Source organism: Pteropus alecto, unplaced genomic scaffold, assembly GCF_000325575.1.
Source record: "Pteropus alecto unplaced genomic scaffold, ASM32557v1 scaffold213, whole genome shotgun sequence".
Taxonomy (NCBI): Eukaryota; Metazoa; Chordata; class Mammalia; order Chiroptera; family Pteropodidae; genus Pteropus; species Pteropus alecto.
In genome coordinates this window covers 5,477,312-5,492,885 of record NW_006434829.1, presented here as the reverse complement: position 1 = coordinate 5,492,885, position 15,574 = coordinate 5,477,312, and the positions used below count along the sequence as shown (strand labels likewise).

The following is a 15,574-nucleotide window of genomic DNA, read 5'->3' as shown; positions in this document are numbered from 1 at the left end:
CTGCTATGAACTCTAAAGAGTGTCATGTGATTTGAAGGGTTCTAAAAATATCACAGGTTTGCCTGGGCTCACTTAGAAGGGTGGATGATTCAATTACAAGTGTCAAAATTTGATTCCTAATTTTTCAGGATCTGACAGCTGCAGTAAATCTTGCCAGGATTCCCTTATCTTCATTGTGCTTCTCTTTGAAGTATTTAAAGAAGATTTCATAATCTTTTCAATTTAGCTCTAGCATTTCTGTTGGTAGCTGTAGAATGAATTGGTTGGGCCTTTCTCAAGCTGCTTATAAATATTATTGGACCAAGCACATTTTTTAAGTAGCCACTGACTGCAAAAGGTGAGTTTTTGGTAATGGTTAGGGGAGAAAACACAATGGGCTCTATACTCATATACCATGAACCAGGAGTGACCTTGCAATGCACGAAGTGCCAATGGAAACTTAACCAGAGATTCATTTGTTGCTATAAAAAGTTCAGTCCCCAAAGGTATGCTTTCATTTGAATGACAGCTCTGGGAAGGGTACTAGCACTGCATCATTGGGGCTGATCTTTTGTTTGCTTTTCAAATAATTAACACAGAGATTCGGAGATATCGGAGTGACTAAGACGGCAAAGATCAGTATGTGGCACTACTACGAGCAGCACAGGCTCTATCCTTTGCTCTTCCGCTAAGTGAAACAAAGTCATCAAGCTCAGTTTGCTGCCTATGAAAGGGAAAAAAAATCATGCTTACCAAAAAAATTGACCGGAGGCTGCCATGTTAAAGGGCAAATTTAGGTTTGTGATCAGGTATTTAGAAATTACTTTATCTATACAATGAAGTAAACAACTATGGTTAGGATGAAGAGCTAACACACAAATATTTTTAATATTATCACTTTTCTAACGAAAAAAAATATCTACATTAGATTATACATTTCATTTGGGTTTTCTACACATTTACCAAGTGCCAGCTATTTCTGGGCCAGCTATTAAGTAAATGGTGGTGAACACGAGATGCCACTGTCATCATGGAGCTTACTGGTTTCTTAGGGCAGGCAGAAACCAAACAAGTGATCTTCAGTACGCTTCATGTTACAACACACGCGAACAGAGCGCTATGGGAACACATTTCATGTGTGGGGTGTGAGCTGGCAAAATAATAACAGGGTATGCTTCCTGGAAGAGATGTTACTTAAGCTCTTTCTGTTATCTTAAAACAAATCATACTGATCATAGCAACCTTCTATTGACAACTCAATCAGAATTATGACCATTCATTATTGTGCTATGCTATAAAACTATTTTTCTATCCTCTCTCACACTGATTCCTACATAAAGTAAGATATTTCCATGTACACATTTTTAAAACAATCCCAATTATAGAAAACTAAGGTTACTTAATATTAAAATCCTGTCCCAGTATTTGAAGTTATCATAACTTGGAATAACAGCAATAATTTGCGCTTTAAAAATATATGCAGCTTATTTTGTGTTAATTATGTCTCAATAAAGCTGTTTGAAAAAAAGGGACAAAATCCTTTTGTGACAAAAGACATCATGTATAAAGACAGATGATTAGAAAAAAATAATTACCCAACTTAATATTAGAATACGTGTAAGAAGGAAAAAACATTCACTCCATTAGAAGAAAAACGGAGAAAGAAAATAAACAAGTGACAGAAAAAATATAAATGACCAAACATGTATGTGGACAGATGCTCGATCTCAATCTTAATCGAGAAAAATGAAAATCAAAACAGAATATTGTCAGAATGGAAAAAAGTTAAAAGATTAGGGATTAGCACCAAATAGTGTTTATTAAAAGATGGATTTTGGTAAAAAAGAAAAAGAAAAAAGAAAAGAAAGAAAAAGACTGAAGATCAAGTGCTGGTGAAGAGTTCTAGGTAACAGGAAACAGACACTCTTGTACACTTTTAGTTGGAATAAATTTGGTACTTCCATCCCATGGAATGCAACGTAGCAATTAACTGAAAAGAAGTACATGTTAATATTCTACCTGTAGACAGCATTCATTGCCTATAAGCCACGCACTGTTGTATATTGCTTATTTGCACTAACTCATTTAGCTCTCCCAACCACCACATAGGGGGAGCACTGTTATTACCCCCACTTGACAGACAGGGAACCTGAGGCACAGAGGAGCCAGGTGCCACGCTAAGGTTAGACATTCCCAGTGGCACAGAGCAGCAGCCTGCGCACAGGGGTTCTGGCTCCAGAGCCAACACTCTCGACCTCTACAGAACGGCCTCCGTTTACCGACAGGGAACCATCTCCAAGACGTGTTATTAAAAGCAAGTTGCACAACATGCACGGTTGTGCAATACCACTCATATTTTTAAAAACCCACAACACGATATTACCTACATCTGTATTTATCTCCAGAGAGAGGACTAAAAGGAATACAATCTGGTAGCAGTGGTTTCTCTTTGGAAAAGTGACCAAGGGACTGGGACTGGGGGTAAGGGATGGCCAAGGGGACTTTTGTTTTATGTGTACTGTTTGATATTTTTACCATGAGAATGTACTCAGGTATTATTTGTATGATCAGATTTTTGAAGGTGAAAAACCCTAAAGAGCTGATCCAGTCCAACCTTTTTTCTACTCAATGCACACATTATCTCTAAAATGTCCCTCATCTAGCGTCTGTTAGAATATTTTAAATGGTAGGGCACCCCACCAAAGCATCTTGCTTCATTACTGAAGAAAGCTTTCGTGGTAGAAATTTTTTGTGACTGTCAATCAAATGTTTCTCACTAACCAGCATCCATTTGCCCTGATTCTGCTTTCTGTCAAACAAACAAGATACTACTGTTTCATATGTATCGGGGCCCCAAGACCATCCACAGGCTCAATGATTTGCCATCAGGACTCACAGACTCAGCAGGTAGCCACACTCTTGGCTATGCTTTATACCAGTGAACAGATACAAAGGAAAAGCAGCACAGGGACAAAGGCACATGGGGAGAAGTCCGGAGGAAACCAGGGGCAAGCTTCCCAGGGTCTCCCCCGTCGTTCCCCCAGCGACGAGTTGTCATAATATCTGTGAAATGTTGCCAACCAGGGGAGCTCTTTGGAGTCTCAGTGCCCAGGTTTTTACTGGGGCTGGTCACGTAGGCACCCTCTCTGCCTGGCTCACACCAACACTCCAGACGCCCAGAAGGAAAGCAGGCGATGGGCAGAAACCACACTCCCTGTACACAGTTTAGGCACAGCGAGCCATTCTTATCAGGGAGTGGTGGGAATCCTTTTAAAACCCAAGTTCCCAAGATGCCAGCCAAGGGCCAACCTTGCAAGCAAGTTCTCTAAGAATAGCAGTTTCAGGCCTGCTACTGTTAACTCTTTTCTGCACACCATCCTTTCCGTATCCTTTCGATATTTAAATGCAATTCTATTATGTCTTTCTTTAGTTTTTTTTTTTTTTTGTTCTCAGTTAATACATAATCAATTGTTTCTATGAAAGTTTCCAGACTCTTCATTTGTTTCCGTCCCCCTCACCTGGACTCTGGCTCGACTGTGCCTCTTAAAACATGAAGCCAAAAGTGTAAAACAATATTCCAGGCATAACTTCACCATAAATAGGGCATTCCATTTTTATGAATGGAGTATAATATTCTGTTTTTTAAAGCTGCATTACTAATGAGTGACATGTTGAGCTAGCAGACAAAACCTGAATTTTACAACATTATACTTATAATCCCATTAATGGTATTTTGTTTGTTTAAGCACGATGCTCCTATCTACCAAGACAATTTTGAGTTGTAATTCTATCATCTATCTCAGGCTGACGATTCCTTCTAGTTTCCTGTCCTAAGAAAATTATTAAGGGTTCTGGAGCCCGACTACCTCAATTCAAATCATGGCTCTACTACTTACTAGCAGTGCAATTGTGGGTAAGTTAGCATAAATCCTCTGAGTGCCTCAGTTCCCTTATCTATAAAAATTAGGAATAATCATATCTATCTCATACAGTTGTTTAATAAAACAAATGAGATAATGTATATAATAAGCCTAGAATGGTGTCTGGCACATTGTAATTGCATATTAACAATTATTATTATTAATTTAAATTACTGATAAGACTAATAAACAGGTCAGGATCAAAGGCTCTGTAGCGTTTTTTGGGTGACTTCTCTGAGATACAGGTATCAAAATTCTTTGTGAATATCATTTTAACCAGATTTATATTTATTATATACTCAAATCCAATATAGATATAAAAATAGTCAGATATGCATTATTACCAATTTTTAGTTATGTTAAGAGATTGTAGTCTCTAAACTTAACGTTTTTATCACCTACCATACTGAGGTGAAGAGAAATAAATCAAGACAGATGAGACTGCCAAGAACAATCTCCATCACTGAGAAGGTAACTTTAGCTGTTCAAGAAATTCCTCTGTCAGAAATCTGGCAGAATAAGAGATAAATACATTCCTGTGCTTATTCCTGTGTATTGCCTTAACCAAGGCATAATGAAAATAAAATATTAAAGTAATAACCAAAGTATAATGAAAAAAAGAAGTCTTTTTAGACACTTTGTCTTTTATTAATAAGAAAAATCAAGGGAATACTAATGAAAAGTGTACAGACAACAAATGCTTATAGCACTTGTTCTGCAATCAGAAAAGCTTGAATTCTTGGACAAATGTAACACTGAGAATATTAACTTCAATGGCAGTAGGAAGCATCAAAATGCATGCTTTATGTAATCCCTATGGAAATACCAATGGCATTTTTCAGAGAGCTAGAACAAATAATCCTAAAATTTATATGGAACCATAATAGACCCCCAAAAGCCACAGCAATCTTGAGAAAGAAGAACAAAGTTGGAGATATCACACTACTTAATATCAAACTATACTACAAATCTGCAGTAATCAAAACAGCATGGTACTGGCATAAAAAAGGATATATTGATCAATGGAACAGAAGGGAGAGCCCAGAAATAAATCTACGCCTATATGCTCACTTAATATATGACAAAGGAGACAAGAATATACAATGGGGTAAAGACAGTGTCTTCAATAAATGGTGTTGGGAAAACTGGACAGATGCATGCAAAAAAAGAAAAAAGAAAGAAACTGGACCACCTTCTTACACCGTGTACAAGAATAGACTCAAAATGGATTAAAGACTTAAATGTAAGACTCAAAACCATAACACTTCTAGAAGAAAACATAGGCAATAAACTCTCTGATATAGCTAACAGGAATTTCTTTTCAGATATATCACCCCGGGCAAGGGAAACAAAAGAAAAAATAAACAAATGGGTCCACATCAAACTAAAAAAGTTTTTGTACAGCAAAGGAAACCATCAACAAAACAAAAAGACGGACTAATCAGGAGAAGATATCACTAATGATACATCTGATAAGAGGTTAATATCCAAAATATATAAAGAACTCACAGAACACAACAATAAAAAAAACAAACAATCCAATTAAAAAATAGAAGACCTGAACAGATACTTCTCCAAAGAGGAAATACAGATGGCTAAGGTCATCTTGAGCAAAAGATGCTCAAGGTCACTAATTATCAGAGAAATGCACAATGAGATATCACCTGTCAGAGTGGCCGTCATCAATAAATCAAAGAACAACAAGTGTTAGTGAGGATGCGGGAAAAGGGAACCCTCGTATACTGTGTTGCGATTGCAAATTGGAAAACAGCCTGGAGGTTGCTCAAAAAAGTTAAAAATGGATATACTTTTTGACCCAGCAATTGCACTTCTGGGTATTTATCCAAAGAAAACCAAAACAATAATTCATAAAGATCTATGCACCCCAATATCCACGGCAGCATAACTTACAATAGCCAAGATATGGAAGCAAATTAAATGCCCATCAACAGACGATTGGATAAAGAAGTTATGGTTCATATATACGATGGAATATTACTCAGCCATTAAAAAAAATGAAATCCTACTATTTACAACGACATGGATGGACCTAGAGGTTATTATGTTGAGTGAAATAAGTCAGACAAAGACAAATACCATATGATTTCACTTATATGCGGAATCTAAGGAACAAAAAGAACAAACTAATCAAAAACAGACTCACAAATATAGAGGACAATCTGGTGACAGACATAAGGGAGGGAGTTTGTGGGGCTGAGACAAAGGGGTGAAGGCTTAAAGAAGTACTAAGTAGTAATTGATAGACGGTCATGGGGATGAGAGCACGGCATAGGGAATGCAGTGAGCAGAAATGTAATGGCTAGGTGGAGAGCCAGAGGAGAAACAGCAATTAGGGGGATCATTTTATAAACTATACAAAGGTCTACCCAATGCACTATATGCTTGAAACTAATAAAATAAAAATTTTAAAAATGCATGCTTTAACACCAAACTTTAAAAACTGCTCGCTGACCTCTAAAAAGAAAATAAAAGAATAGAAATCATTATATGTATGGTATTTGTTGCATTTTTCCTTATTAACACAGTCATATTCTTAAATTTTTCCAGGAAAAGATTAATTAAACAACTACATGTGGATAATGGAGGAATGAAGGCCGACAGACAGACGACTGTCGGACAGTTCCCAGCAAGCCGGCATTTCCAGTTAATGACGCTCAGCAACGCGGTCCTGCTGAGTCACAGGAATCTTGAAACGGAGTCGTTCACACGGAGCCTTGGCGAAGAGCGCGGAGTTCCCTTCGGAGCACGGCTGCAGAGGCACTCGGAGCTGGGTTCAGGTCCTCACTCTGCCACTCACTGTGCAACTTGGGGCAAGTCGCTTCAGTGTCCCTAAGCCTGTTTCCTCAATTATAAAATGGAGGCAATATTTACCTCATAGGCTTTTTGAGAGGATGAATTATAATATCCTGTATGTGTTTTATTGCGGTTAAATATACGAACTATAAAACCACTTTAGCCATTCGTAACGTACAGTTCTGTGGGATTAAGGGTGTTCACACCGTTGTGCGACCATCTCCAAGGACATGTTTTTAAACTGCTCGAGACTGAGCACACAGGAACTGCTCAGCGAACAGCAGCTAAACTAACTCTCATTGGTGCTACCTTACCCCTTCTTGAAGCTATGGAAATTATTTATCCCTAAACAGAAACTATTTCACATTTATTTCTATTGAATTGCTCCCCAATCTGGGAAATACCAATTTCAATTTTAAGCTATAAACTATATTCCTAGCTTTCAAATTCTTCATTCATGTGAATGACAAAAATATAAAAATATTAAGAGCTAACGCTTATTGAGCACCTAGTATGTGCCTGGTGCTATTCTAGCATTTTATATGCATTAACTCATTTATCTGCACAATAATAATTCTAGGTGGTATATACTTAGTAATAGTCACGTTTCGTAGCTGAGTACAAAGAGGTTAAGGAACCTGCCCAAGGTCATCAAGCTGGGAGAATGACAAAGCCAGAACTTGCACTTGAGCAACTGGGTTCCGGAGCCTAGGCCCTTCGGCGTCCCACCACCCTGCCTGTCACACACGGCGTAACGTGTGGCTCACAGGCACGGTTGCCTTCAGGTGACAGACGCGATACGTTGTCGGAGCCTCTGAGTTTCTCAGAAGCTTTGACGTCCACTATTTCGACGTCCACTAACGATGATGGGGAGCAACTCGCCCCCATGTTACGGATGGAGAAGTGATTTGCTCAAGGTTAAGAGGCACCTGTGAAAGAGGCCTGGTCTCCCAGCCTGGCCACTTGTCAGCTGTGTGGATCTATAACCTCCCTAAAATTCACTCAACTGTAAAACGGAAATAATAGCATCTCTTCCAAAAAGTGAAGTGTGTTTACAAAGCACCTAGCACAGAGCCTTATATAAAAGTACTCAATAAATGCTGCTCCCCACCCCGCCCCGCCACCATCCTCCTATTTGTGACTCTGGGCATCGGATTCTTTCTGAACACCATGCTACTACTCCTTGATACCCTCTCGCCAACTGCATTAACAGATGGGTGGCGAAGAACATGATTTATTTGGTGATTATCACGTGGTATAATATGAAACCTCAGTGAAGTCCAGCTATGTTATGTAATTCTAAGTATAACTTCCTCCCTTTTGTCCATATGGCCTATCACTTTATCAAAGCAGAAAATAAAATTGGTCTCCCAAGATTTGTTCTTTATAAAATTATGCTTAATGTTCCCCAATACCTTCTGTTCTTTTAGGTAACTGCCAAATGGTTTAACTTGATTTGTTCTAGTTTCTGACCACTGTTTAAAAATTAAGTTGACCTTATCATTTCCAAAGCTATCTTTTTTTCCTTAAAAAAAAAAAGCATGCCTCTTTTGTCATCAAATATTTCTCCTATTCACCATATTTAGTCAAAAATAAAAGCTAATAGCTTGCCACTAGGTTCTTTTCCTTAAAACTTGCATGAAGGGAATACCTAATACTGAATTATAAATACACTAGTGCCAAATGTGGCCACAGCGATTAGTGTTTCCCATCAACTGGGCAGCATTTTCTTAAGAAAAGATAAAAATGCTAGGAGGTAACATGTTCTCTCATGAAGTGAAATTGCTGCATAATTAATCCTTTTGTCCCTAGATAGCACACGCTGGTGACTTCCAAGTATCATTTAAAATACTCCCATATCTTAAAGCAATCTGGAAGTGGATGTTAAAAGTAGAGGAATGTTTCAATTAAGTGCTGACTTTGGAAATCCACTGCTTCCCCAATAAGCTAAAAGGTACATGGGAGGCCATGATCAAAAGCACCACAGAGAAAAGTGTTTGGCACAATGAAGGTTCACTGTCAACTTGTAACAGTGTGAGTCCAGTAACTTTTCAAAGCCGAAATGAGGTCTGGACATGAGCAGCTTTTCAAAGTAGCCTTTGCTGAGGCCTAGTAGCTTTTAAAAAAAGAAGCTGTAAGAGGCGAAATACAGGCAATGTTTAGAAATTAAAATATGATTTATCACTTAATTTACTAAAAAAAAGCACTGAGCTGAAGACAAGATATTTTGCTTCATTTGTTCATTCTTTCTTGAGCTAACTTTATGAAAAGGAGACGGGGAATTCTATTTTTGGTGCTTAAGTTTAGCCATCTATAACAACATTACTTGTGCTACTAATCTCATGAGTCTGACAAAAGGATAAATGAAATAACAGCTGTTTAAGCACTGTTAAAAATTTTAAGTATACAGAAGCACAACATAACTTTTAAATTAATTAATTAATTTTTTATGGTGACATTGGTCAACATAATCCAGTAAGTTTCAGCTGTACACATGATCTAACTTTTTAAAGATACATATTTTTAAATTTTGTAAGTATCTACAATGAAGTCATTTTAAGGGTATCAGTGCAACTGGTCAAATACACATTATTAACAAAGTAACTTGATAATTTTTCTCAGCCCTTTATTGAATTACATTTATCGACAAATATAAATTTTTGTCTTATCTGTTGCTACTCATTTTGCTTTACTTTTATAACTTAATACTTATAATAAATAAATCCAGTATAAATCTACTTAAAGTGAAAACCTGGAACATTGGCTCATAAAATCACTAAGATCTCTGTCATTACACAGCAAGAATATCTCAAAATTACTGCAAAAGTTTTCAGTTTTAAATAAACAAGTTTTATAAAATCAAATCAACTTCCTATTATTGACATTCAAAATAAAAAAGGCAAAAACATTCATGGTTTCCAATAAAAATCGTACCCATATCCTTGTCCCACGAGATACCTCAGCTTACCTCATCTCCCTTCAGAACTTCGGTGCCATCAAATTCGCGGGTCTGAGTCGTCTTCACTGACACCTCTCTCTCTAGGCTGGCTAACTTCTCCTTGGCTTCCTGAAGTTCCTCCGCTTTTGCTTCTTTTTTACGAGAAATGATGGATGCCTAATTGAGCATTAAATATGAATATAAAATAAAACATACAACCAATGTTCCATTATCTTGAGAAACTGTCTATATTTTTAGATTTTTCCTGAGCTAAATTTTCAATATCGTATTGGCTTCTCCTGACCCATACCTCTCGCCCTTCTACCTATCATCATCACCAGTTATATATTTAGTAGGAGCATGCAAAGTATATTAAACATTAACTTAAAAACATTTTGGAAGACCGAAGCTCTGCAAATATAGGACATGTCAGTCTTTATAGACATAGCCCAGCTAATAAACAGAAAAGGAATCATAGTGTCAACATTTTGTAATTCCTAATGAAATTAATGGATAGGCAATAACAATTAATGGCTGCTAACATCACTTAAAAAGAGACAACCAGACATTTTTACCACCAAACCAAAGTATTATAATATCACCTAGAAAGTATTCTTGCCAAAAAATATCAAACCAGAATCTGTTCAAGCTTCTAGTTCTAATATACAGGAAATACAGGAAATAGAATATGTTAAAAGGACACCATAGAGTCACAATCAGTAAAATAAAAACTATGGAAAACGCTATAAGATAAACTACAGTAAATAAGCTGCAAGAAAGTTCTTAAATAAATAAATATGAAAAAGAGAAGCTATAGATTAAAGAGACTTAAACATATCAACCAAATGCAGTGTATAAATTCTGTATGGATCCTAATTAAAACAAATCAACTTAAAAATAAAAAGAGACAATCAAGGAAATCTGAACACTGACTAGATATTTGCCAATATTAAGAAATTATTAAAATTTCACATGTGGTATGTTGTTGTTGTTTTTAAAAGCCTTTTTTTTTTTTCAGAGATACATTCTGAAATATTTATAGATGAAATGATACAAAGTCAAAATAATCCAGTTGGGGCTGTGGGTACAGATGAAATAAGAATGGCCATGACTGCCAAAGTTTAGGAACACATAAAGATTTACTGAACTGTTTTCTCTATCTTTGTAGATAGTTGAAATTTCCCATTATAAAAAGGTTTTACAAATTCTAACATACTTGAAAAATGCTTTGTTATGTAGCTCAGTATTTTCTGAGGCTATAGAATGCTCTTCACACTAAACTCCTCCTGCCTGGGTTCTTTTAAATAACCCATGGCTTTCATTTGAATCTTCTGTCTAGAAATACATAACAACATACATACCCTCACAAATCTACGAGTTGTGGATAAAATGTTAAGTGCGTTAGCACTAAAATTTAATTAATTCTATACTTGCAAACTAACTTGAAACTTGAAGCAGTATATTGCCTTCGATTCATTAAAAATTATAAATATCCTGATTATAACACTCAAAGGTAAACTTTCATTTAAACAATCAAATCTCACACTCACAGATATAAACACCAACAGCTCTTATCACCACAGCTGGCAGACACTAAGGAAAGTAAACGTTATCAGGTGTATTGCGTTTCAAACTTGAACATGCGTCTTTTGTGGCTTTTCCACAAATTCCTCGTTTTAATCTGGAGATTAGCAATGACAGAACATTTATTCTTTCCTTCCTTCTCACTTTAACACTGTAGATAAACAGCCTGTGGTGTTTATGAAGATGTTCAGAACTAAATAATGCGCCACAAGAATGGTCTTACCTGTTGCCTATACAGTGAGAGTTTGCCCTCAATTGGCTCATTTCTCATCATTTTCTTCTCAATTAGCTGATTGACCTGTGCGTTTATTTCATTTATCTAAAACAACATGAAAATAATAATAATAAAAAAAGGTTAAAACTCCCCTTATAATTATGCAAAGTGAGGGACATCTGGCCAAACTAAGCTTTCGATTTACAGTTCTTATCAGTGATCTGACTGACAGGAGGAACAGGTCCATTAACGTTAGGAGTGGGTTGTTATAATTACTTTTAGAAATAATTAACATTTCATGGTTCATGATATATATTTTTTTACATAGTTTAATTGCTTACATGGATTTAACCATCCATGTCTAAATTATCCTAAAGTATTCCATGTAAAATAGTTGTGCATTATTATCAGAAAGACAATTCCTAAAAGTCTGAAGTTGTCCCCTCACATGGGTTGTGACTTTTAAGTCATTGTAAGTGATAAGCCAAAGCCAGCCTTACATTCCCTGGGGATTTAGTACAAGGAATTCATGGATCCAACTGAGGGCTGACATGGATGACATCTGCAAACCCTGTTCTAATGATCTGTGACTCTAGCATAGCTGTCACTTATCTTTCTCATTAATCTAAACCTTTCCCAATGTAATAAAATAAAGCTTAATAAAGCCAAAGAAGCATACAGTCCCTCAACAAATAATAAAAAAAAAAAATTAGCATGGCTTTCAGTATATCTATCTTTTGAAAAGACTAGAGTTCTCCTGTTAATTCCATGAAATTAAATTTGAGCCAATCTGACTTGGACATCTAATTTCTATAAGTAAGCTAAAAGATGACAGCGGTAAGAATTATGTATGTAATTATAATGCCTATTAAGCACATTAAAGGATTGGCAAGTCAAGATTGTTTAATCAATTTTCATAATATTTAATTGTTATTTTTAAAAAATATTCATCTGGTTAGTAATTTATTTCTAGGGAAGAAAAATGTTATAATGTAATACCAGGTTTCAATGAGCATTACAAGAAGGTTTAGAAATTCCAAAGCTGGCATAAAAGGCTGATAAATATATTAGCTTTAAATATAAAAATGCCATATTATTCTTAGAAGAAAATAAATTATGTTTAAATATTTTAAAACTGCTATATAATTATTATGAATACATCATATTATGAGTCAGTTATGTAGTATGAACACACAAACCTATGAGTCAATCATATGCACTGATTTATATCTATCTCCAAGTCATTGAGTTTCTTGATCAGTTGACTAGGTTTTTATAACATCATTCATATTAAGTAACATCTTTATATGCTATAATTTCCCATAAAGAACAACTCCTCATAAGAGCACCGACTCAACACAGGTTAACTTAAGTGTCAAGAACAGGACACCACAGAAAGCAGCAGACATAATTCTCACAGGACTGGGGACGAGATAAAATTCGGAGCTATAAAAAGAAGATGACTGTCACTTACTTTAGATTCAAGTTCGAGAAGATCAGAATGGCCCATAGCGGGCTCTGAAACCACTTTTTGTAAAAAATGCAATTCTTTTTTCTTGTTCTCTAATTCTTTAGGAAATTTTTCAGTTACCATATATGAATTAAACTTTATCTCCTCCTCTAGTCTCTTCATTAAACCTTTAAAAACAAAATAAATGAATACTGAGCCCAAGAGAATTGGTGTAGTGATATACTGTACACTTTAAATACAAGACCTGGATCATGGGGCATATCTGTCAAAATATCTAGTTATCTATCTGTATAATATCATATCTGTATAATATCAAATATAACACCATAAAAGATTAGCCATTGAAGTCTTTTTATGTTAATTAGAATGAGAATAAAAAAGGACAATTTATATGGCAGAAATGTTTGAATAATTACAGAAAAAGTAATATTATGATCTTTCCAAATTACCTACCACTTACTTCATTTATACTCCACAACATGCTAAAATAACATTTGCAGAGCCAGATATATTTTGGGTCATATTTTGCCTTCTAAGTAAGAAATCCACAAACCAGATGACAACACTAATCTAACCCAGGTTCTTTCTTTCACAAGTGGTCATTTACTCCTTTTCTTTTGCAATAATTCTGAGGCAGTTTGTGTTTCTATTCTAATACTTTATAAATGGTAATACATTATAATTTGTCAGCTTCAAAGCATTGAAGACATCTCTAAAGGTACACGTTAAAATCTGAAAAAGAGAAATTACCTACATTCATAAAAGTTTTCAGTTTTCCATGTTTGGTAGTTTTGATTTTGTAAAGTATTAATTTATACTTAAGTGACAACTTAAATTACATTTTTAAGATTTAATAGTTTTCTTATTTTGGCAGAGTGCACAAACATGCACACACACAGATTTTCAGTGAATAATGGTTTTGTTTTAAATTCCCAGCCTAGAGAGCTTTTAAAAGTTTATTTCAGATCTTTCCATTACACATTTACAAATTCTGGCTTGACTTTTTAAAACACTGGATTTCCGGTTTAAGTAATCTATGTACAAAGATTGCATAATAAACCTGGCCCAAAGCCTTAAAATTATTTTTAGTTCTGTTGTGCTAACCATATATTAACATGCAAAAATTTATTAATGGCAAATTCACAAGTTTTCCATTCATCGCTACAATTTCCCCCCTTTTTTTAGGGACTGGGGAAAGAGAGGGAAGAGAAAGTGTTTAATGAATCACAGTACAATTAGGTAGTCATTCCTATGTGGTTTCTGATTAAATCTACATCCTGGCTTCTTTAGCTATTAGATGACTAGTATTTCCACCTTCAAGTTCTTAAACATACTGCATGTAATCAGCTTTACAAGGAATCAAAGTCTACAATGTTTAAAAAGATTTAATATTGGTTTTTTTTAGAGAATTTTTATGAATTTGAGCTAAACTGATGACATGCTGGGGAGCAAGATCTCAAATGCTCCTGAGAAAAGATTTTAAATTCTTAAATATTATCTTCCCTATTAAAAAGAAAAAAGTTTCTAATTCTAGAAAACACAGACTAATCTATAGTGACAGAAAGCACTGTAGATCAGTTGCTGGGGATGAGCAGAGGACTGAGAAGTGCAGGTGTGAGACATTACAAAGAGGCACAGGAAATGTTTTGGGGGTGATGAATTTATGTTATCTTGATTAGATTGATGGTTTCGCCAATGTATACATATGTCAAAACTTATCAAGTGTATACTTTAAATATGTGCAGTTTATTATTTGTCCATTTCAATAAAGCTGTTAAATAACATAAACAGAGTTTCCATCACATTTTAAATTCTTCTCCCCAAAATTTTAACTTAGACCTAGAAAAGTAGTCCTATGTTTCTATGCAGTTTTTAAAAAATCACCTTTTGAAATCCTGGTGAAATTAAACATACGGTCAGCAATACCTCAGAAACATTTTTATTAAAAGCTCCCTGAAAACATCTCATTGATCCTGTTACACTTGAATGATTAGGATCTTTTATGTAATAAATCTCACTAATGTGTAGAGCATAAAAATGTTTTATAATATGGTTGTAACTCTGAAAAAATACAAATTATGTTGCTACACTAAAAATACTTATGTTATTTAAGTAAATAGAAAGAAACTTTTCATAAGCCATTTTTTATTACTAAAGAATTTAGATATCTTATTAAACTAAATACTTGGATCAGTTAATATCTGTTTACCCTGCTCTTTTCCTAGGCTGCTGAATACAACCCTTAAACCATTTCCCAGAAAGATGTCGACAAAGCAAGAACTCTTTCACTTCCCGCTCTCCATTTACTTCCTGCTCCCCATTCCCTGTCCACCCACACAAAACACTTATGCAGACACATCTTATTTTTATATTTCAACCATTTTTTCCTTTCTTGATTCCCCTCCTGTGTGTGGAAAAGCCCACTTTCTTTCTATCCAGGGTACGGTCTCTACTCCCTGGTACTTAACGGACTATTTACTGAGTGCCTGCGATGTGGAATGTAGTGTGTGAGGGCCTGGAAATAGAAAGACCAATTATGACTTGATGACTCGCCTGGAGTTTAGTTGAGTCAGAGTCAGATAGGCCAACAATGAACGCATTGTGGTAACTGTTACAGAACATTCGATGCCATGCCAGGAGTACAATGAGAGCAT

At 35.5% G+C, this 15,574-nt stretch overlaps 1 protein-coding gene across 8 annotated transcripts in view; it reads right to left on the bottom strand.

The window, feature by feature from the left end:
• IFT81 (intraflagellar transport 81) overlaps positions 1 to 15,574 on the bottom strand; it is a 68,498-nt gene that overhangs the window by 39,629 nt on the left and 13,295 nt on the right. For 6 of the 8 annotated variants that reach the window (XM_015587993.2, XM_006910019.3, XM_015587996.2 and 3 more), the window contains 3 exons: positions 12,924 to 13,087; positions 11,459 to 11,554; positions 9,682 to 9,828 (listed from right to left, as the gene is read on the bottom strand). In XM_015587993.2, the coding sequence (XP_015443479.1) occupies positions 9,682 to 9,828; positions 11,459 to 11,554; positions 12,924 to 13,087 (407 nt within the window). Of the gene's footprint in view, positions 1 to 6,336; positions 6,763 to 7,257; positions 8,846 to 9,681; positions 9,829 to 11,458; positions 11,555 to 12,923; positions 13,088 to 15,574 lie in introns of those variants that run through there. The other 2 variants (XM_025045531.1, XM_025045532.1) reach the window with 2 other exon arrangements.